This window comes from Anomaloglossus baeobatrachus, chromosome 1 (genome assembly GCF_048569485.1).
Source record: "Anomaloglossus baeobatrachus isolate aAnoBae1 chromosome 1, aAnoBae1.hap1, whole genome shotgun sequence".
Classification (NCBI taxonomy): Eukaryota; Metazoa; Chordata; class Amphibia; order Anura; family Aromobatidae; genus Anomaloglossus; species Anomaloglossus baeobatrachus.
Window position 1 is genome coordinate 753525184 of NC_134353.1, and position 24860 is coordinate 753550043.

The 24860-nt window shown below is 47.5% G+C and overlaps 1 protein-coding gene across 2 annotated transcripts in view; it reads right to left on the minus strand.

Annotated features, from left to right (window-relative positions):
* The window catches only part of HECTD4 (HECT domain E3 ubiquitin protein ligase 4), a 366009-nt gene extending 343667 nt beyond the window's left edge, over nt 1–22342 (minus strand). For both annotated transcript variants that reach the window (XM_075323933.1, XM_075323925.1), the window contains exon 1: nt 21885–22342. In XM_075323933.1, coding sequence (XP_075180048.1) covers nt 21885–22034 — 150 coding nt within the window. In that variant the 5' untranslated portion in view covers nt 22035–22342. The remainder of the gene's footprint in view (nt 1–21884) is intronic.
* Between the last annotated feature and the right edge of the window lie 2518 nt (nt 22343–24860).

Sequence of the window (24860 nt, forward strand, 5' to 3'; positions counted from 1 at the left end):
TGTAAATGACTGGAATTGTCATGCTGATAATGGCATTGTCAGCGCTAAACATATTCGTCGCCATGTCGAAACTGTGCAGAAGGGTGCATAGGTCCTTGATCTGAGACCACTCCATCAGGGTGATCTGCCCCACCTCTGCATCTCGTTGGCCCAGGCTATACGTCATGACGTATTGCACCAGGGCTCGGCGGTGCTGCCACAGTCGCTGTAACATGTGGAGAGTTGAATTCCAGCGTGTCGCCACATCGCATTTCAGGCGATGAACCGGCAGGCCGAAAGACTTCTGGAGCGATGCAAGTCACTCAGCAGAGGCGCTTGAACGGCGGAAGTGAGCAGACAGTTTTCGTGCCCTGTTCAGAAGGCCATCTAGGCCGGGATAGTGTGTTAAAAATTGCTGGACGACAAGGTTCAACACGTGAGCCATACAAGGTACGTGTGTCACCTTGCCCAGGCGAAGGGCCGCACCCAGGTTTGCAGCATTGTCGCACACGGCCTTACCAGGCTGCAGGTTGAGTGGAGACAACCATTTATTAAACTCGAACCGCAGAGCTGACCACAACTCCTCAGCTGTGTGACTCCTATTCCCAAGACATGTCAAGCTAAAGACCGCCTGATGCCGTTGCGCTCTGCTGCCAGCATAGTAATGAGGGGTGCGTGATTCCTTCTGCGCAGTGAGAACGCTGGTGGCCTGACCAGGCAGGCTTGGGGCAGAGGTGGAGGACCCAGATGAGGTGGAGGAGGCAGAAGCAGTGGCGGAACTTGGACAGACAGAGGATTGACACACAAGTCGTGGGGACGGCAAGACTTGTGCAGCAGACCCTTCACCATCTATCACCATAGTTACCCAGTGCCCAGTCAGCGACATGCAACGTCCCTGTCCATGCTTACTGGTCCAAGTATCGGTGGTGAAATGCACCCGCTCACACACAGAGTTTCTCAAGGAAGCGGTGATGTTGTGTGCGACATGCTGGTGTAGCGCGGGCACACCTTTCTTAGAGAAGTAGTGGCGACTAGGCATCTGGTACTGGGGCACAGCGACAGACATAAGGTCTCTAAAATCCTGTGTGTCCACTAGGCGGAAAGGCAGCATTTCGGTAGCCAAGAGCTTACAGAGGGATAGAGTCAACCTCTTAGCTTTGTCATGGGTCGCAGGAAGTGGCCTTTTATTTGACCACATCTGAGGGACAGAGATCTGGCTGCTGTGTGTAGACGGTGTTGAGTAGGGTGTCCCTGGAAAAATGCAGGTTTGTGAGGAAAGTGCAGGCGGAGACATGATGTTGCCTTCATCCAACGTTGGTGCTATCGATGTCTGAGAGAGCTGTACACACTCACTTGTTTCCCCTTCCAAACCAACTGACGACCTACCAAGCAAACTGCCTGTTGCGGTTACAGTGGTGGAAGTTGTGCGTGGAAAAACAGGTGTGACAGCTGTCCCCACAGTCCTAGAAGATGAAGAGCGCGCGGATGCACTGGAAGGGGAAGGCGGTGGATGGTTCGCTCCGCTAGGCCGCATTGCAGCACGGTGAGCTTCCCACCGGGACATATGATATTTATTCATGTGACGATTCATGGAAGAAGAAGTTGTCAAACTGCTGAGGTTTTGACCTCTACTAAGAGAACCATGACAAATTTTACAGATCACATAATTTGGGCGATCTTTTGCTATGTCAAAAAAGGACCAGGCTAGGCAAGGCTTAGAGGGCATGCGACCTGTTGATCCAACCCGACTAGTGCTCAGAGACAGAGTGGTGGCTGAGGATGCAGTTGTAGACGTGCTACCAGTACCCCGACTCTGTCCAGGAAGGCGCAAGGTAACTTCGTCATCAGTTGCATCCTCCTCCACCACCTCTGTTGACCTCCTCGAGTGCCTGTGGGTTGACAGTAGGTGGGATCTAGAACTTCATCATCAATTGTTGTGTTTGCACTCCCCTCCCCCTCAGACCGAGCCTCTTCTTGCCCTGACCGAATATTTAAGTTGTCATCCCAATCGGGTATCTGCGTCTCATCGTCATCAGTATGTTCCTCATTGTCTATAACCACAGGTGTTACAGTTTGTGACAAAGGGTCAACATTATGCTCAGAAACTTGGTCCTCACGGCCTGAATCAGAGTCACAAAGGTTCTGGGCATCACTGCAGACCATTTCCTGTTCTGTACTCACCTGTAGCTTGGGAGCAGACCTCTGATTCCCAGGCTATAGTGTGACTGAACAGCTCTGCAGACTTAGCCATCTCAGTTCCACCATACTGTGCAGGGCTGATGGAGACTTCAGAGCTGGGAGAAAGCAAGTTTGATTGGGATGACAACTCAGAGGACTGGTGTTTTTTGGATGCGGTACTTGAAATGGCTGAGAGGGCACTTGTTGGACTACTTGAGATCCATTCAAGCATTTTCCTTTTTTGGCCATCATCTACCTTTGTTCCTGTTGTTCGTGTCCGTAAAAAAGGGAGCACATCGGATTGTCCACGGTAAGTAGTAGACATCTTACTTTTGCTGGTAGATGGTCTATCTTCAGCAGATGATCATGGAGCTTTGCCACCTTCCCCACGGACAAACCCTTTTTTTTCCTTTTCCACCACGCCTCTTCCCCTTTCCACCAGCATCTGTCATTTTGCCACTCATGTTGATTGCGACAAGATTGTGCACTGAAAATGTGGTAGTAAAAATTGAGAGGTGGTGTAGATTGCAGCCGTGGTCTAGCTTTATTAACAGCAGAATAATAAAGAATAAATATCCCTGACAGTGCAACTACGGCCCTTAAACTGGCAGCATAAATTGCTAGTATAATGGCTTAGTTATAATGAGTTGGAGTGTGCAATGCAGGCAGAGGTGCTGCAAATATCTGTGCACTAGTGGGACTATACAGAAGTCCAACAGCCACGTTTAGGATGCCACTAGGTACACTCAGTGTTTGCTAGTATAATGGCTTAGTAATTATCAGTTGGAGTGTGCAATGCAGGCAGACGTGCTGCAAATATCTGTGCACTAGTGGGACTATACAGAAGTCCAATAGCCACGTTTAGGATGACACTAGGTACACTCAGTGTTTGCTAGTATAATGGCTTAGTTATAATGAGTTTGAGTGTGCAGAGGACAGGAGGGTACAGTGCCAGGGTTGTGGGGCTCTGGGTAGAGGAAAGGAAGCCTGCCTTTCTATTCCCTCCTAATGGGGAAATGCAGTGAGGAAATCCCTGACCTTAGCTACACAGACGCTGTCTCTGTTTTCAGGACCTGACACCTATGGCTCTGACCCTGCCGGTACGAGCCCTTAAAAGGACTGATAGAAAGTGCTATCCCTAAGCTGTCCAGCGCTGTGTATGGAGCGCATACAGCAGTATCGGCGATAGGACAAAGGACGGAGCTGCGCCAGTGATGTCTGACACAAAGGACGCAGAAGAGATAATGGCGTCCGGACGGGCAGATACTCGTTTTTATAATGCAGGGACATGTGACATGGACATCCTATCACACATGCCGTTGCTTCTCTGGCTAAAAGTCCACTTAGCTGTGTGTGTGTCTGGGATTGGCTGACATGCTGGCCCTCCCCACTACACGCGCGCACTTAGGGAAGGAAGACAAGGAAAAAAAAAAAAAATGGCGATCGCCATTATACAAACAGCAGTGATCTGAAGGCGCTGTTCCCGCACACTATACACTGAAATTTCATAATAGTGTGAGTCACAGAGTGACTTACACTATTACAGCAGAAAGCCAGCTAGGAATTAGCTGTTTTTTTGCTGCTAGAATAGGTTCTCGAACGTTTCTAGAACTATCGAGCTTTTGCAAAAAGCTCGAGTTCTAGTTCGATCTAGAACAGGCCCCAAAATCACTCGAGCCTAGAACTGGAGAACCTCGAACCGCGCTCAACTCTAGTCCTTAGCCTGCAGTCTTGTACTATCTCCCAGATAATCTTCAGTATTTTACACTGGTGGTGCTTGCAACATAACTTCAACGGGTCTTTGTTGATTGATTTCATTGTACACTGCCGTTTGTAATTGTAACGATTACTGCAATATTTTGCCCAGCAGCGGGGTTTAGATACAAGTGTATCTTCAAGGTCCCCGCCAACAGGATTCATTCTGATACGTTTTCTACCATTGTGCTTTTTTATTTATTGGTTCATCCAAGTGCTGTAATACCTACCTGATATTAATTATTTACTGGCTGTATTGGACGGGTTTATAGGTTTCATAATTTTATTAGGGTTTAGTAGAGGTTTCCTTTTAGCCTCTGGCCTCTTTTTTTTTTTTTTTTTTAGCTTAAAGGGAAACAACCAGCAGGATTTTATGAATGTAATAAATATAATATAATTATATATATATATATATATATATATATATATATATATATATATATATATATATATATATATATATACACACACACACACACATACATACATACATACATACATACATACATACATACATACATACATATATATATATATATATATATATATATATATACACACATACATACACAGTTAGGTCCAGAAATATTTGGACAGTGACACAAGTTTTGTTATTTTAGCTGTTTACAAAAACATGTTCAGAAATACAATTATATATATATATATATATATATATATATATATATATATATATATATATATATATATATATATATATATATATAATATGGGCTGAAAGTGCACACTCCCAGCTGCAATATGAGAGTTTTCACATCCAAATCGGAGAAAGGGTTTAGGAATCATAGCTCTGTAATGCATAGCCTCCTCTTTTTCAAGGGACCAAAAGTAATTGGACAAGGGACTCTAAGGGCTGCAATTAACTCTGAAGGCGTCTCCCTCGTTAACCTGTAATCAATGAAGTAGTTAAAAGGTCTGGGGTTGATTATAGGTGTGTGGTTTTGCATTTGGAAGCGGTTGCTGTGACCAGACAACATGCGGTCTAAGGAACTCTCAATTGAGGTGAAGCAGAACATCCTGAGGCTGAAAAAAAAGAAAAAATCCATCAGAGAGATAGCAGACATGCTTGGAGTAGCAAAATCAACAGTCGGGTACATTCTGAGAAAAAAGGAATTGACTGGTGAGCTTGGGAACTCAAAAAGGCCTGGGCGTCCACGGATGACAACAGTGGTGGATGATCGCCGCATACTTTCTTTGGTGAAGAAGAACCCGTTCACAACATCAACTGAAGTCCAGAACACTCTCAGTGAAGTAGGTGTATCTGTCTCTAAGTCAACAGTAAAGAGAAGACTCCATGAAAGTAAATACAAAGGGTTCACATCTAGATGCAAACCATTCATCAATTCCAAAAATAGACAGGCCAGAGTTAAATTTGCTGAAAAACACCTCATGAAGCCAGCTCAGTTCTGGAAAAGTATTCTATGGACACATGAGACAAAGATCAACCTGTACCAGAATGATGGGAAGAAAAAAGTTCGGAGAAGAAAGGGAACGGCACATGATCCAAGGCACACCACATCCTCTGTAAAACATGGTGGAGGCAACGTGATGGCATGGGCATGCATGGCTTTCAATGGCACTGGGTCACTTGTGTTTATTGATGACATAACAGCAGACAAGAGTAGCCGGATGAATTCTGAAGTGTACCGGGATATACTTTCAGCCCAGATTCAGCCAAATGCCGCAAAGTTGATCGGACGGCGCTTCATAGTACAGATGGACAATGACCCCAAGCATACAGCCAAAGCTAGCTACCAAGGAGTTCAAGAGTGCAAAAAAGTGGAACATTCTGCAATGGCCAAGTCAATCACCAGATCTTAACCCAATTGAGCATGCATTTCACTTGCTCAAATCCAGACTTAAGACGGAAAGACTCACAAACAAGCAAGACCTGAAGGCTGCGGCTGTAAAGGCCTGGCAAAGCATTAAGAAGGAGGAAACCCAGCGTTTGGTGATGTCCATGGGTTCCAGACTTAAGGCAGTGATTGCCTCCAAAGGATTCGCAACAAAATATTGAAAATAAAAATATTTTGTTTGGGTTTGGTTTATTTGTCCAATTACTTTTGACCTCCTAAAATGTGGAGTGTTTGTAAAGAAATGTGTACAATTCCTACAATTTCTTTCAGATATTTTTGTTCAAACCTTCAAATTAAACGTTACAATCTGCACTTGAATTCTGTTGTAGAGGTTTAATTTCAAATCCAATGTGGTGGCATGCAGAGCCCAACTCGCGAAAATTGTGTCACTGTCCAAATATTTCTGGACCTAACTATATATATATATATATATATATATATATATTATATATATATATATATACACACATATACACACATATACACACACATATACATACATACACACAGTAAAGCCAGTGCTATACTGGTGCTAGGATGCTGAATGTAAGCATACCTTCTGTTCTGAGATTGGAGGTTTTATTTCAGAAATATGTGCAAGTAACGTTCCAGCAATGCATTGTTATTTGATTGATAGATACAACAGAGGTGGGGATATGTGGGTCAGATCTTGCTATCTATTCCCGCCCCTGTCTGCCTTCCTGGCCTTGGCAAATGCTAGAAAGTATGGGCTCCTTCCAGGTATGAGTCATTTCTGGCACGTGATAGGGGAATGTTAGAAATGCAGCCCATATAGTCTAACATCTACGAAGGCCAGGAAGGCAGACAGTGGCAGGAATAGACTGCAAGACCTGACCCACATATTCCCTCCTCTGTTGCACCTGTCAATCAAATAACAATGCATTGCTGGAACGTTACTTGCACATATTTCTGAAATAAAATTTCTAATCTCAGAACAAAATCTATGCTTACATTCAGCATACTAGCACCAGTATAGCACTGGCTATACTTTATATATAAAAATCCTGCTGGTTGGTGCTCTTTAATATTTGGTTCACTGCTGTTTGGATTGTATCAAATATGTTGGTTTGGTGATCCCCCGTGTATGGCATATTTTTTTTTCTCTCACATCTAATATATAAAGCTGTATGTATGTATGTATGTATCTGTGTATGTATGTGTGTATGTATGTGTATCCGCAAAAGGAATCCACACCGTCGCATTTACAATCAATTTTGCACAGACGCCTCATGTGACTCAGGAACATCAGACTATGTTTTGACAAGAAAATTTAACCCCGCACTTTACAGTTACTCTCCAAAAAACCTGCCTCCATTAAAGTGAATGGAGCTGTGAGCTACAGGCTATTAATAGGAGCTGTGATTGTCCTTTGTTCCTATAGCAACCAGTCATAGTATAAGAAACTTATGTGTGAGGTAATATGATGTCAGTGGAGAGCCAATCAGAGAGACAGACCCAGAGACAGAGAGACACAGAGAGAGAGAGAGAGAGAGGAGAGAGAGAGACAGAGACAGACAGGGAAGGAGACAGAGAGACTGGGAGAGAGACAGAGAGACTGGGAGAGAGACAGAGAGACAGTTACTATCCCGGGCAACGCCCGGGTACTACGGCTAGTTATACATATCATAGAAACACTTGCACGGCTTCTGCATTTTTTTTTACCCACTCTGGTCTTGGCTTGGAAATACTGAGGAAAACCGCTCACCTAATAATGTGTGCACATGGCCAAAGAGTACATGGGTTTGGGTTGTTTTGTTTTTTTCAAAAGTATTCCAGCACACAGGAAAAAAAAAAAAGAAAAAAAAGTATAAAATTAATGTTAATTTAATTAACATTTCTATAAACAAAGAAAAATAAACGATGCAGTGATACCTTTGTCCAAAAGCTACGATGGGATAAATTTGCCTCTGACAGACGATTGGTTGCAGAAAGACTAGCCCATGTATCTAAATGGACGTCACAGATAGCCCAATCTATGGAATGTGGTTTGCAGTCACTCCAATTTCTGTAATAAATCTGCCATGTTTGGACAAACCCTCAAGTTCATACAAGGATTGATGCCCAGTGGTTCACAGACCTCCAAGAACATGATGCACTCACTAAGGTTTTGAAGTTCTGTACCAATCAGGAGACAATATGGTGTCTCTATATGGCACAGATTACAGTCTCGCTTAGGCCTCATTCAGCTGTCCACATACCAAAGAAAAAAAACAAAAAAAGTGTGACTCCAGTGTTTTGGAGCTGCACTTAGTGTTGGGTCAGTGTCAGTTTTATTAGTGTTTTTCACATATGATAAATTGTAGAATTTCTGCTATTCTTGACAATGTTAAAGGGAACCCGTCAGGTACAATATGCACCCAGAACTACGGGCAGTGCTGGGTGCATATTGCTAGTCCCTGCCTAACTGTCCCTATATACACACACTAGCATAGATAAAGAGATCTTTAGAAAAAGTATTTCTAAAGATCTTTTACTGTATGCTAATGAGCGAGGGGACTAGTCCCAAGGGCATTACTTCCCTTGCTAGTCGGTCCGATTAGCATGTTAGTACACCCATGTGGGCGTGCTAAAGATTGTGCAGTGTCAGAGAATGATCTCACTCACCTCTCCGCTTTCATCGCTGCACGACGCTGGATTTCGGCTCAGTGTGCATGAGGCCGGAGGTTTGGTCATGCACACTACTTCAATTTGAAGCCGGGACGCGTACATCCGGCATCATAGTGCGCATCACCGAAACACCGGGGTCATGCACAATGAGCCAAAATCCAGCGTCGGGCGGCGATGGCAGCGGAGAGGTGAGTGAGATCATCCTCTGACGCTGTGCATTCATTAGCATGTTAGTATGCCCCTATGGGCGTACTAACATGCTAATGGGGCTGACTAGCCAGGGAAGCAACACCCTTGGGACTAGTCCCTGAGCTCATTAGCATACGATAAAAGATCTTTAGAAATACTTTTTCAAAAGATCTCTTTATCTATGCCATTAGATACAGGGACAATTAGGCAGGGATCACTAATATGCACCCAGAACTGCTCGTTGTTCTGGGTGCATATTGGAGCTGACAGGTTCCGTTTAATAATGGACAGAACACTGAGGCCATCACGTGCTTTCCATGATTTTCATTGACCCATAGACATGTATTGCTGATTTTCATCTGTGATGCCAGGTAAAATGGAAATGTCTCCCTGATTTTTGCATGGACACACAATCCACAAGAAAACATGGACATGTGAACAGGCCCATAAATTACAATGGGTGCATGTTCTATGTGTGAAAACCACTGATGGAGGTACATGAAAAACAGATGTCTGAATAAGGGCTTGTTCACACAGAGTGTGTGTGTGTGTGTGTGTGTGTGTGTGTGTGTGTGTGTGTGTGTGTGTGTGTGTGTGTGTGTGTGTGTGTGTGTGTGTGTGTGTGTGTGTGTTAATCTCCAGCAATAGATCCATATAATTCATGCAGATTTTGCTGCCAATTTCCTTCCCACCTACCTAATCAGGCCAAATTTTATAATTCTGACCAGTGACTACGGAAACTTGAGAAGGCCAGCGCCACACGGGGGACTACTGCGATCATCGCATGACACTCGGCTCACGCTGGCAGCACAGCGGGAGCCAAGTGTCATGCGAGTGTCACTGCGACTGAGGTCCGATCGGACAACAGCTGCGGGGGGCGGGCCGGTGCTGCGGAGGGGCGGGAGGGATTTATCTCCCTCTCTCCTCCGTAGCCGGCTATTGCCGTTATCGCCCTGCACTCGAAGTACACTGGTGTGCTGCGAGTGCAGTGCGATTTTTCTCTCACCCCATTGACTTGAATGGGTGCGAGAGAAACAAGGATCGCATTACTCTCGAAGCATGCTGTGAAGATTTTCTAGGTCCGATTAGAACTGAGAAAATAATCGCTCATGGGTGCTGGCACATAGGCTAATATTGGTCCAAGTGGAATGCGATGTTTCCACTCGCTCCGATTTTCATGCCGTGTGTCTTAGGCCTAAGGTAATAACTCTGGAATGCTTCACTATTTAGTGGTGACTCAGGTGGTTCTTCGTGACACTATGCTTCAAGTTAGTGGTAAATTTTGATCGATTTGATCACTTCTGAAAATAGCGAAAATTTGACAAAAACAGGAAAATCTCAAATTTTGATTTTTATTTATTTATTTATTTTTTTTTTTTAAAACCTTAACCCAGATAGTTATTTCACACAAAATCATTAATAAATAACATTTGCCGCATGTCTACTTTACATCAGCATAATTTCTGAAACTTTTTATATGTTAGGAAGTTAGAAGGGCTTAAACTTTGCCAACAATTTCTAATTCTTCCAACAGAATTTACAAAACCAATTTTGGTAGGGCCCACTTGAAGAGACTGAGGGACCTATGTGACAGTAAATACTCAAAAAGCTTTCTCACAAAAAATATTGCTTAAGCAACAATTCTTTTTATTTCTACAAGGGTAACAGGAGAAAAAGGACAGTGCAATTTTGTCTAATTTCCCCTGAGTACACAGATACCCCATATGTGATAAAACACTACTGCTTAGGCACATGGAAGGGCTCGGAAGGAAGGCGCGCTTTTGAATTTTAAGTGCAAAATTGTCTGTGATAGAAGCAATGTTGTGCTTGCAGAGCCCCTGATGTGCCTGAATAGTATAATAATAATAAAAAAAAAAAATTCACCCCATTTCGCAAACTAGACCAATCAAGAAATTTATCTAGACCTGTGTTGAGCACCTTCAACCCACAGGTGCTTCTCACAATTTTATGACGTTGAGTAGTGAAAACGAGAAAATAAATTTTGACCACAAAAATGTAGCTTTAACCCCAATTTTTCAAATTGACGCCATCTGCCTCATTACAGTGACTTTTCCAGTGGGGAAGTTTGTCAGAAACACTTTTTTGAGAGATTTACACGGAAACTCTGATATAAGTGCTCACCATAGAGCGCAGTATCAATATGAGCCACGCTGTACTGCGATCCTTGGGAGGCAGAATGAACAAATCAACAGCAGTTGAAGAATTGGCTTTATTTATTTATAACGACATTCAACTTGTGGTATAAGTGATTAGGTGGATTTATTGCTCCAGCCAGTAATATTTATTACAATGATACCAGATTTATATGATTTTTTTTTGGGATTGGCTACTATCACACACACAAAAATAAAAAGTTGTTTTCAGTCATGTGGCAGTTTGTTTTTTGTGGGATGAGTGAAGAGTTTGTATTGATACCATTCCGGGTTACATAATATTTTTAGATTGCTTTCTATTCTGTTTTTTGTGATGCAGAATCAAGAAGAAAGCACATAAGGATTCGTTTTTACCCTATTCACAGTTTCGTAAAAGTGATAAGACAGCTTTGTTTTGAAAGAAAAGCACATTTTTTTCAATGAAGCTAACATTGGATTAAACAGAAATACACTCTATACATTGTTAATGTGGTAAATTACTATTGTAGCTTCAAATGTCTGTTTTTTAATGCAATATCTACATAGGTGTATAGAGGCCCATTTCCAACAACTACCACTCCAGTGTTCTAATGGTACATTGTGTTCACTGTGTTAGAAGGCTAATGGATGTTTATAAATCCCTTGAAAACCCTTGTGCAAGTATGTTAGCACAGCTAAAAACAGTTTTGCTGATTAGAGAAGCTATAAAACTGACCTTCCTTTGAGATAGTTGAGAATCTGGAGCATTACATTTAACTCTCAAAATGGCCAGAAAAAGAGAACTTTCATGTGAAACTCGACAGTCTATTCTTGTTCTTAGAAATAAAGGATATTCCATTTGAGAAATTGCCAAGAAACTGAAGATTTCCTACAACGGTGTGTACTACTCCCTTCAGAGAAGAGCACAAACCAGACTCTGGCTCTAACTAGAGTAGAAAGAGAAGTGGGAGGCCGCGCTGCACAACTGAGCAACAAGATAAGTACATTAGAGTCTCTAGTTTGGGAAGTCGACGACTCACAGGTCCTCAACTGGCAGCTTCTTTAAATAGTACCCGCAAAACGCAAGTGTCAACATCTACAGTAAAGAGGCGACTCCAGGATGCTGGCCTTCAGTGCAGAGTAGCAAAGAAAAAGCCATATCTGACACTGGCTAATAAAAAGGAAAATATTAAAATGGACAAAAGAACACAGACATTGGACAGAGGAAGATTGGAAAAAAGTGTTATGGACAGACTAATCGAAGTTTGAGGTGTTTGGATCACACAGAAGAACATTTGTGAGAAGCAGAACTACTGAAAAGATGCTGGAAGAGTGCCTAATGCCATCTGTCAAGCAAAGGTGGAGGTAATGTGATGGTCTGGGGTTGCTTTGGTGCTGGTAAAGTGGGAGATTTGTACAAGGTAAAAGGGATTTTGAATAAGGAAGGCTATCACTCCAGTTTACAACGCCATGCCATACCCTGTGGACAGCGCTTGATTGTAGCCAATTTCATCCTACAACAGCAGAATGACCCAAAGCACACCTCCAAATTATGCATGAACTATTTAGGGAAGAAGCAGGCAGCTGGTATTCTCTCTGTAATGGAGTGGCCAGCCCAGTCACCAGATCTCAACCCTATTGAGCTGTTGCGGGAGACGCTTGACCGTATGGTACGCAAAAAGCCAATACAACTTGTGGGGCGGGAGGGGGGGGAAGCATGGGGTGAAATATCTCCATATTACCTCAGCAAAATAACAGCTAGAATGCCAAAGGTCTGCAAAGCTGGAATTGCTGCAAAAGAGCAATATGTGACGAAAGCAAAGTGTGAAGGAGAAAATTACTATTTCAAGTAAAAATCATTATTTATAACCTAGTCAATGTCTGGACTATATTTTCTATTCATTATGCAACTCATTTGATAACTAAAAGTATGATTTTTCATGGAAAAGACAAAAAATTGTCTGAGTGACCCCAAACTTTTGAACTTTAGTGTAGCTTGCTTTCAAAAATGGCTTTCTTCTCGCCACTCTTCCATAGAGACCAGATTTGTGCAGAATACTACTAAGTGAACAGTCACATGGCCGTACAACTTGGACGAAGATCGCAATGCAATGATCAAACTGGCTGTTGGCTCTCCAGACCCAAGTGTGAGATAGTATGTATTTCTATGCAGCCAGTACGAGCAATGCGTTTCGATGCTTGTCCGAGTTATATTGCCATGTGACTCTTCACTAATAGTTGTCCTGTGGACAGATTCTTCCACCTGAGCTGAGGATCTCAGAAGCTCCTCCAGAGTGACCATGAGCCTCTTGGCTGCTTCGCTAATTAGTGCTCCCCTTGCTTGGGATGTCAGTTTAGGTGGACAGCCATGTCTTGGTTGGTTTGCAGTTGGGCCATAGGCCTTCAATTTTTGGCTTTGCCGTTACTCTAAAATGCTGAAAATAATCTGACTGAAAATCTACACTAACTCAAGTGCCTGTGAACATGCCATTACTACCTCACTATCAGGACATGCAACACCAATCCAAAAGCAAAAACTCTAAATAAAAAGAGTCAGTTAATCATGATATTAAAGGGAACCTGTCATCAGAAATTTTGCTATAAACCTAAAAGTTTCCCCCTCTGCAGCTCCTGAGCTGCATTCTAGCAAGGTTCCTGTACTTTTTGTGGCCCCTTTTAAACCAAATTAAATACTTTATAAACTTGTACCTTTTGCTATGTAAATTTTGTAAATCGTCCATGGGGGTGGGCTCTCTGCTGACCGTTGCTGTTCCTCCAGCAGATTTACGCCGCCCCCCAACGCTGAATTTCATATCTCAGGATGCCGCCCCTGGGCGCCCGTGGTCCCGCGCATGCGCTGTGCGACTGTAGCGGTAATGTGCACTGTGTGCACGTGTGACCGCTGGTGACGTTTTGCGCAGGCACGAGGTTATGGGCGGCGCTGTGAGTGTCATCAGCAAGTGCCGCCCATAACCTCGTGACCGCACTTTCCCCTCTTCCTCCAGCGTTCTGCGCAAGCGCTTGCTGGCCAGATGACCCGACGTCACTTCTTTCCCATCTTGCCCTGCTGCAGGGTAATATGGGCAGGAGGTGACGTCGGGTCATTTGGCCGGCGAGCGCTTGCGCAGAACGCTGGAGGCAGTGGGGGAAAGCGCGTCCACGAGATTATGGGCGGGCACTTGCGATGCAATCACAGCGCCGCCCATATTCTCGTGCTTGTGACACACGTCACCAGCGATCCTGGCGTGGGCGGCACCTCGGGCGCAGTGGGCGGCGTCCTGATGGATGAAATGGAGCGTGGGGGGACGGCGTCAATGTGCTGGAGGAACAGCAACGGTCAGCAGAGAGCCCGCCCCCATGGACGATTTACAAAATTTACATAGCAAAAGGTACAAGTTTATAAAGTATTTAATTTGGTTTAAAAGGGGACACAAAAAGTACAGGAACCTTGCTAGAATGCAGCCCACGAGCTGCAGAGGGGGAAACTTTTAGGTTTATAGCTAAATTTCTGATGACAGGTTCCCTTTAACAACTAGGTAACCGCTGCAGCCAATTACTCGCCTCAGTTGTGAGAAAGTTAAGCCACTAAGGTGGGATTTGAAGAAGTTATATAAAGACTCAGTACTGTATAAATGCTCAGTTATGCCTATATCGGCGCTCTCTGCAGGTTTTGTTCACTGCTCTGCAGTAATGACATCCATAACTGTGTGACAACTGCAGCCAATCCATGACCTTACTAACGTTGCTGAGGTCAGTAATTGGCTTCCAATGGTCACTTGGGGTATCACACTGGCCTCAGCCATCTTGTGCCATACATGCCAGCCTCATCACAGAGGTCAGCGATTGCCTGCAGCAGTCATGTGGATTTAAATTGCTGCGATAATGTAAAACACCTGCAGGGACCAATAGAGAAGCTGTACTGGAGCATTAGGTTATTGAATAGGTGAGCCTAGATAATTTGCCATGATTCTAACTCAGTTTTTCCCATCTCCAGTAAGAATGACATCCCCTTATTGTGTAGATAAGAACAGTGGCTTGTCAGTATCAGCAGCTCTTATACAACCCCTGGCAGAAATGATGGCCTCACCTGGGTCTGAGGATGATCATTCAGTTTTTTACTTTTGTTTAAAAAAAAAAAAAAAAAGCATATCACAGACATGGCACAAAACTAAAGTCATTTCATATGGAAACTTTCTGGCTTTAAGAAACACTAAAAACAAATCATGAAAACATAATGTGCTAGCCAGTAACGGTTACTTTTCAAGACCAAACAGGGCAAACATTATGGAATCACTCAATTATGAGGAAAAAATTATGGAATCATGAAAAACAAACAAAAGAACACTCCAATACATCACTAGTATTTTGTTGCACCACCTCTGGCTTTTATAACATCTTGCAATCTGAGGCATGGACTTAATGAGTGACAAACAGTACTCTTCATCAATCTGGCTCCAACTTTCTCTGATTGGTGTTGTTAGATCAGCTTTGCAGGTTGGAGCCTTGTCATGAACCATTTTTTATTTCAACTTCCACCAAAGATTTTCAATTGGATTGAGATCTGGACTATTTGCAGGCAATGACATTGACCTTATGTGTCTTCTTTCAAGGAATGTTTTCACAGTTTTTGCTCTATGGCAGGATGCATTATCATCTTGATGTTAATAAGGTGACGTTTGCTGGGCTGAGGATCCCACTACTGATTGTGAATGGTGCAGTGGATGAGATTGCTCAGTGTCCCTTCATTCATGGTTTACGATATTAAGGAAGAAAGTCTAGAACTTACCAAATGGGGTCAGGTACTTATTCTCTGGATATGTAATACTGTAGCTGTGATTGTGACAGTCCCTTTAATCTTATATTATGTGTATGAGCCTCGTAATAGCGCCTGACAAAATGTAGGTGGAAAGACAAATAGTCAGGAGATATTCTAGTGCATTTCTCCAGCCTTTTTTAGTTATTGCAATGAAAAGGAGCTTGACCATCTGAGTGATGACCATAGGACGGATGCTAGAATGAGCCTGTACTACAGCAGTCTGAACGAGATCTTAAAGGGAACCTGTCACCAGTTTTGGGGCCTATACGCTGCGGCCACCACCACTGGGCTCTTATATACATCATTCTAATATGCTGTATATAAGAGCGCAGGCCGCGCTGTAGAACATAAAAAACACTTTATAATACTCACCTAGAAGGTCGCTCCGGTGTACAACAGTCGGATGGGAGTCTTCGTTCTCCGGGACCGGCGCCTCCCCTTTCGGCCATCTTGGTCTTCCTTGTTCTGAAGACACGGTGGACGACGCGTCCACGTCATAAAATGCGCCAGCATTGTGGTCCTGCGCAGGCGCACTACAATACTTTGATCTGTCCTGAGCAGGGCAAATCAAAGTGTGCCTGCGCAGGCCCTCAATGCTGGCCTGTGTGTATGACGTAGACGCGTCATGCACCGCGGCTTCAGAATAAGGAAGACCAAGATGGCCGAGAATGGAGGTGCCGGTCCCGGAGAACGAAGACTCCCATCCGACTGTTGTGCACAGGATCGACCTTCTAGGTGAGAATTATAAAGCGTTTTTTATGTTCTGCACAGTGGCCTGCGCTCTTATATACAGCATGTTAGAATGCTGTATATAAGAGCCCAGTGTGGTGGCCGCAGCTTATAGGCCAAAAAACTGGTGACAGGTTCCCTTTAACAAAACTAGTAAGTACGCTTGCTCCATGAGGATACATCATACTTTATGAATACACACATGAAATAAACCAATTCTCATTTAATAATACGTCTTCATCTCACATCTTAAAGGGGCTATCCCATTTTGGACATTTCGTGCTTATCCATCTACAAAGAAGAATTTTCTGTTGCTGCCATGCCTGCAGACTTTTACTAAATATGAGGCTTTACTTTTAATGCATTTTGCAGGTTACGGGTCCATCATATAAAGGACACAAACGGAGTGTAGCTGACACTACTGACTATGATGGCAGCTGTTGGTCTTCTGTTATGGCGTCTGTCATTACACTGGGGGGGAAAAAAAAAGCTCCACAAACTGTAATGTTTCTTCTGGTAAAAATGATAGACTCTACAACAAAGCCTCCAACACTGATGTGAAGAGACCCTGATATCCTCCTAACGCTGCGACGTTGTGACATCTCCCTCCTCCTCACTACCTTTGCATTTAGACCCATACCTCCCTTCCTGAACTGTCAGCTCCGAACCTCTGACCGTAGCGTGAATGGGGCGGCACACTGTCAGCTCCGAACCTCTGACCGCAGCGTGAATGGGGCGGCACACTGTCAGCTCCGAACCTCTGACCGTAGCGTGAATGGGGCGGCACACTGTCAGCTCCGAACCTCTGACCGCAGCGTGAATGGGGCGGCACACTGTCAGCTCCGAACCTCTGACCGTAGCGTGAATGGGGCGGCACACTGTCAGCTCCGAACCTCTGACCGCAGTGTGAATGGGGCGGCACACTGTCAGCTCCGAACCTCTGACCGCAGTGTGAATGGGGCGGCACACTGTCAGCTCCGAACCTCTGACCGCAGCGTGAATGGGGCGGCACACTGTCAGCTCCGAACCTCTGACCGTAGCGTGAATGGGGCGGCACACTGTCAGCTCCGAACCTCTGACCGCAGCGTGAATGAGGCCGCACACTGTCAGCTCCGAACCTCTGACCGCAGCGTGAATGGGGCGGCACACTGTCAGCTCCGAACCTCTGACCGCAGCGTGAATGGGGCGGCACACTGTCAGCTCCGAACCTCTGACCGCAGCGTGAATGGGGCGGCACACTGTCAGCTCCGAACCTCTGACCGCAGCGTGAATGGGGCGGCACACTGTCAGCTCCGAACCTCTGACCACAGTGTGAATGGGGCCGCACACTGTCAGCTCCGAACCTCTGACCGCAGTGTGAATGAGGCCGCACACTGTCAGCTCCGAACCTCTGACCGCAGTGTGAATGAGGCTGCACACTGTCAGCTCAGAACCTCTGACCACAGTGTGAATGGGGCGGCACACTGTCAGCTCCGAACCTCTGACCGCAGCGTGAATGGGGCGGCACACTGTCAGCTCCGAACCTCTGACCGCAGCGTGAATGAGGCTGCACACTGTCAGCTCAGAACCTCTGACCGCAGCGTGAATGGGGCGGCACACTGTCAGCTCCGAACCTCTGACCGCAGTGTGAATGGGGCCGCACACTGTCAGCTCAGAACCTCTGACCGCAGCGTGAATGGGGCCGCACACTGTCAGCTCCGAACCTCTGACCGCAGTGTGAATGAGGCCGCACACTGTCAGCTCAGAACCTCTGACCGCAGTGTGAATGAGGCCGCACACCGTCAGCTCAGAACCTCTGACCGCAGTGTGAATGAGGCCGCACACCGTCAGCTCAGAACCTCTGACCGCAGTGTGAATGGGGCCGCACACCGTCAGCTCAGAACCTCTGACCGCAGTGTGAATGGGGCCGCACAAACAATGGGCTTGTGCCGACAGCTTCTGGAAGTATCATTCATCTGGTTACATCCAGAATACATACGTGAATAATCTAGATCACGCCTCATCAGAATCTGTAGGCTGCAAACTGTATTCAGTGACCAATGTAGAAAGTTTTGTGCCATGTTTTCCTTATCATTTGTATACACATATTGCATACACAGCTGCCATGAAGCAAATATACACCTCATTACACACACCTCGACCTGGGATCACATGTAGTTATTAACATAGCGCCGGAGCCAGACATAGGTGGATACAAAACAGAGCACACAATCTTGCCTTTATACTTTTTTGCCTTCTCTGGCACTGACTGACAAGGCGGCATGTACCATTGGCATACACACACCAGGACAGTCTCACAAGGGCACTACTGACCATTACAGGATATGCCTCGGGGGCTTGTGCAGGATATCGCTCATATTTGCCCACGTCCTGGTAGGTCACGGGTATATTTTTCCCAGGCGCGGGTTCTACAGACCATCCTAGTGATGAAATCCTAATGAGCTCATTCTGACAGTCAGAGCCTGACAACCAGGACAGATGCCGTGCATTGCAACAGAGGGAGGACAACGATTACGAGTGCTCATCATTAGGAGGCAGAGAGAAGAGCACCTGCTCACCGAGCCAAGTGAGAGCAGTACAAAGGCCTCACCACTGAGAATCCATGTGCACTGATCCCCTGACAAAGGCTCATTGGGAAGCATCTCTGATGGGAGCAGGGTGTGGAAGGGAACATGCCAGATATAGGGTGGCAGCACTCGTAATCAGTGGTGGATTCTGGGCAGCGTCACTGTCAGCCATCACTGCTCATTGTAACAATTGTGTAGAGAAATCACCAGAGACATCACATTTCTATTTAGAAAACAAACTCCAGACCATAATAAATAACACAATGATCCACCAAGTCCTTTGGGCTGGGACGAGCGCCCTGTCCGCCCCCCGCCGGGGGACATAACGTAACTGAAGATGAGCTGTGATGGGGGCAGGTGCACAGGGACCCGGGGAGGTGAGGAGCCACTGTCACTTGTTACACATCATGGGTACAGCCGCACAGGGGCCGGGAGGTGGGGGGCCACTGTCACTTGTCATACATTATAGGTGCAGCAGCACAGGGGCCGGGAGGTGGGGGGCCACTGTCACCTGTCATACATTATAGGTGCAGCTGCACAGGGGCCAGGAGGTGAGGGGCCACTGTCACCTGTCATACATTATAGGTGCAGCTGCACAGGGGCCGGGAGGTGGGGGGCCACTGTCACCTGTCATACATTATAGGTGCAGCTGCACAGGGGCCAGGAGGTGGGGGGCCACTGTCACCTGTCATACATTATAGGTGCAGCTGCACAGGGGCCAGGAGGTGAAGGGCCACTGTCACCTGTCATACATTATAGGTGCAGCTGCACAGGGGCCGGGAGGTGGGGGGCCACTGTCACCTGTCATACATTATAGGTGCAGCAGCACAGGGGTCGGGAGGTGGGGGGCCACTGTCACCTGTCATACATTATAGGTGCAGCTGCACAGGGGCCAGGAGGTGGGGCCACTGTCACCTGTCATACATTATAGGTGCAGCTGCACAGGGGCCGGGAGGTGGGGGGCCACTGTCACCTGTCATACATTATAGGTGCAGCTGCACAGGGGCCAGGAGGTGGGGCCACTGTCACCTGTCATACATTATAGGTGCAGCTGCACAGGGGCCGGGAGGTGGGGGGCCACTGTCACCTGTCATACATTATAGGTGCAGCTGCACAGGGGCCAGGAGGTGGGGGGCCACTGTCACCTGTCATACATTATAGGTGCAGCAGCACACGGGCCGGGAGGTGGGGGGCCACTGTCACCTGTCATACATTATAGGTGCAGCAGCACAGGGGCCAGGGGGTGAGGGGCCACTGTCACCTGTCATACATTATAGGTGCAGCAGCACAGGGGCCAGGAGGTGAGGGGCCACTGTCACCTGTCATACATTATAGGTGCAGCCGCACAGGGGCCGGGAGGTGGGGGGCCACTGTCACCTGTCATACATTATAGGTGCAGCCGCACAGGGGTCGGGAGGTGGGGGGCCACTGTCACCTGTCATACATTATAGGTGCAGCCGCACAGGGGTCGGGAGGTGGGGGGCCACTGTCACCTGTCATACATTATAGGTGCAGCCGCACAGGGGCCGGGAGGTGGGGGGCCACTGTCACCTGTCATACATTATAGGTGCAGCTGCACAGGGGCCGGGAGGTGGGGGGGCCACTGTCACTTGTCATACATTATAGGTGCAGCTGCACAGGGGCCAGGAGGTGGGGGGCCACTGTCACCTGTCATACATTATAGGTGCAGCAGCACAGGGGCCAGGAGGTGGGGGGCCACTGTCACCTGTCATACATTATAGGTGCAGCAGCACAGGGGCCAGGAGGTGGGGGGCCACTGTCACCTGTCATACATTATAGGTGCAGCCGCACAGGGGCCGGGAGGTGGGGGGCCACTGTCACCTGTCATACATTATAGGTGCAGCCGCACAGGGGCCGGGAGGTGGGGGGGCCACTGTCACTTGTCATACATTATAGGTGCAGCTGCACAGGGGCCAGGAGGTGGGGGGCCACTGTCACCTGTCATACATTATAGGTGCAGCCGCACAGGGGCCGGGAGGTGGGGGGCCACTGTCACCTGTCATACATTATAGGTGCAGCAGCACAGGGGCCAGGAGGTGAGGGGCCACTGTCACCTGTCATACATTATAGGTGCAGCCGCACAGGGGCCGGGAGGTGGGGGGCCACTGTCACCTGTCATACATTATAGGTGCAGCCGCACAGGGGTCGGGAGGTGGGGGGCCACTGTCACCTGTCATACATTATAGGTGCAGCCGCACAGGGGTCGGGAGGTGGGGGGCCACTGTCACCTGTCATACATTATAGGTGCAGCCGCACAGGGGTCGGGAGGTGGGGAGCCACTGTCACCTGTCATACATTATAGGTGCAGCCGCACAGGGGCCGGGAGGTGGGGGGCCACTGTCACCTGTCATACATTATAGGTGCAGCTGCACAGGGGCCGGGAGGTGGGGGGGCCACTGTCACTTGTCATACATTATAGGTGCAGCTGCACAGGGGCCAGGAGGTGAGGAGCCACTGTCACAGACACATTATGGGTGCAGCCGCACAGGGGGTGGGGGGAGCCACTGTCACCTGTCATACATTATAGGTGCAGCCACACAGGGGCCAGGGGGTGAGGAGCCACTGTCACAGACACATTATGGGTGCAGCCTCACAGGGGGTGGGGGGAGCCACTGTCACCTGTCATACATAGGTGCAGCCACACAGGGGCCAGGAGATGGGGGGCCACTGTCACAGACACATTATGGGTGCAGTTGCACAGGGGCCAGGAGATGAGGGGCCACTGACACATTATGGTTGCAGCCGCACAGGAGGTGGGGGGGCCACTGACAGACACATCATGGGGGCCTCTTCTGTTCATACAGATGACTAGTCACTATCTACCTTAACTGCATGGATTACAGATGGATTCTCCAGATCAGCTATGTAAGGGCGCTATATCGCGATAGGATCGCTTCTTGTCTCCTGGTTCTGGAGGTCCCAGAGGAGCGGCCCCCAGGCTGTGTCTGCGATATGTCACGATACACCGTGCTCGCACACATACATGACGTCGCGCCGGCTCTCCAGGCGGCCTTACCTCCAGGTCCGTGTCCCCGGCCTCCGCCACCCCGATCTCGCTCGGCAGTTCCGCCAGATCAGTGACCCGAATGAGCCCGTCATGTAAAAAGATGGTCTCCTCCTTCACCGACAGCCACTGAGCCGAATCCCCGGCCGCCACCGAGCCCATATCTGCCCTGCTGTCAGCCCTCGGGCCGCTCCCTCATCCCCGGCTGTCACCCGGTGACCCGCAGCATCACACAGCGCAGGGTGGGGCAGCCAGTGCTCGGCTCCGCGGCCGGTGCCCTCCCGTACCAGGAAGGGGCAAGCAGTGTCCTCCAAGCCAGCGGCTGTATGGGCACAGTCCCGTACCCTCCGCACCACACACACCGGTGACCGGGAGCGCAGCAGCGGCAGCACAGCTGTCACGGAGACGCCATATTGGCTGAGAGGCGATCCCGGCGTGCACCGCGCTCCTGTACCTGCTGCTGAGGGGCGTCATTAGTCATTGTGTGGGGGTCGGTGAGGGCGCAGGGTGGGTACGGCCGGGGTATGCAGACCCATGGCTGTATACACGAGGGTGCACAGGAATATGTGTTTCCTGAGTCACAATGATCACCACTTCACTATCAGGACAGGAGTGGTCATTGTCACGACTTATAATGGGCTGATCTGGGGGGACTGTGCTGGGACTCCAGAAATCCATCCAAATATATGGTGCACACCGAGACCATGTCATGTCAGTGGCCTCCCAGTATTATCCCCCTCAGGACTTGCCAATTTTAGTCATTTTTTGCATTTTTTTTCTCTTCCCAAGAGTGATAATTATCATTTTTACGTCAGTCATACAGGGGCTCCGGTTTTTGCTGGGCGGTTGTAGTTTATTTTATCAAAAAAAATGTACTGAAAAAGGAGAAAAAAAAATCCAAATGTGATGAAATATAAAAAAACATAAATCAGAAATTCCTCCATTGTTTTTTGAGTTTTGTATTTATCACATTCACTTTGCAGTAAAAAATGACCTGATAACTTCTTAAGGCTATGTGTCCACGTTGCTTTTTACCTGCTTTTTTGCTGCTTTTTCAATTGCAGCGTTTAATGCCAAAATGGTTGTGTTCTGCTTTTCAAGCAAAGTCTATGGGAATTTGGGTTTCTTGTGCCCACTATGCAGTTCAAACTGCAGCCTTTTTGTGGCAGAACTTTGGTCAAAAACTCAGCCGTACCCCCACTGCGCGCTACGTAGGGACAGAAACTCTGATAGCAAGGCCTAACAAAAAGGGGCCTGGCTGTATCCTGTACAAAAAAGTTTTTGAGGTTTTTTGTTAGCGTTATGGCCATAAGACGTAAGCCTACAACCCTCGTCACGGGAACCTCATGCTTGTAGGTCCCTACACTATATATAATATAAAAAAGCAAAAAAGAAAATATCATTACTTACAGCAAGATGGAATTGCAGCTGTATATTGCTCAGGCCAAAAGACTACTACTACTCTTGCAGGATACAGCTAAACCCCCACTAGGTGGAGGCAACACAGGTGCAGGTGGAGCCATTCACACTCACTTCCAAATATGGAGGAGGAGGAGGTGGTGATGGCTGGATGGTAAAACTGCACACTGGTGGCTTGCATAGAGCACTGTTCACACTAGCAGACGCACAGTCACAAACCCGCAGCCTATTAGGTGACGCCCATACTATTAGATCAGGCGGGCTGCCAAGCCGTACCCCCACTGCGCGCTACGTAGGGACAGAAACTCTGATAGCAAGGCCTAACAAAAAGGGGCCTGGCTGTATCCTGTACAAAAAAGTTATATAGGGACCTACAAGCATGAGGTTCCCGTGACGAGGGTTGTAGGCTTACGTCTTATGGCCATAACGCTAACAAAAAACCTCAAAAACTTTTTTGTACAGGATACAGCCAGGCCCCTTTTTGTTAGGCCTTGCTATCAGAGTTTCTGTCCCTACGTAGCGCGCAGTGGGGGTACGGCTTGGCAGCCCGCCTGATCTAATAGTATGGGCGTCACCTAATAGGCTGCGGGTTTGTGACTGTGCGTCTGCTAGTGTGAACAGTGCTCTATGCAAGCCACCAGTGTGCAGTTTTACCATCCAGCCATCACCTCCTCCATATTTGGAAGTGAGTGTGAATGGCTCCACCTGCACCTGTGTTGCCTCCACCTAGTGGGGGTTTAGCTGTATCCTGCTGGAGTAGTAGTAGTCTTTTGGCCTGAGCAATATACAGCTGTAGTTGAAAAAGCAGCAAAAAAGCAGGTAAAAAGCAACGTGGACACATAGCCTCAGTCTTTCACATTGCATTTCGATCTCCGTTCAGTGGTCCCGTCAGAGCGTCTGTCTGAGCCCCCCGCAAAACAGGTTTCAGTCGTATGTGCCGACGGGGCCACTGACTCTAAAGCGGGCTTTACACGCAACGACATTGCTAACGAGATGTCGTTGGGGTCACGGAAGTCGTGACGCACATCCAGCCTCGTTAGCAACGTCGTTGCGCGTGACACCGCAGGAACGACCGTTAACGATCAAAAATACTCACCATATTGTTTATCGTTGTCCAGTCTTTCCCATCCCGATTATCGTTGCTGTTGCAGGTACGATATTGTTCGTCGTTCCTGTGGCAGCACACATCGCTACGTAGGAAGGAGGTGGGCAGGATGTTAGTCCCGCTCATCTCCGCCCCTCCGCTTCTATTGGGCGGCCGCTTAGTGACGCCGCACGAACCGCCCCCTTAGAAAGGAGGCAGTTCGCCGGCCACAACGACGTCGCTAGGCAGGTAAGTATAGTGTGACAGGTGTTAGCAATGTTGTGCGCCACGGGCAGCGATTTGCCCTTGACGCACAACCGACGAAGGCGGGTACACTCGCTAGCGATATCGCTGTGTGTAAAGCCCGCTTTAAGAGGGCTTTACACACAGCAACATCGCTAGCGATGTTGCTGGTGAAAGCACCCGCCCCCGTCGGTTGTGTGTCACGGGCAAATCGTGGCGTACAACATCGCTAGGAACAGTCA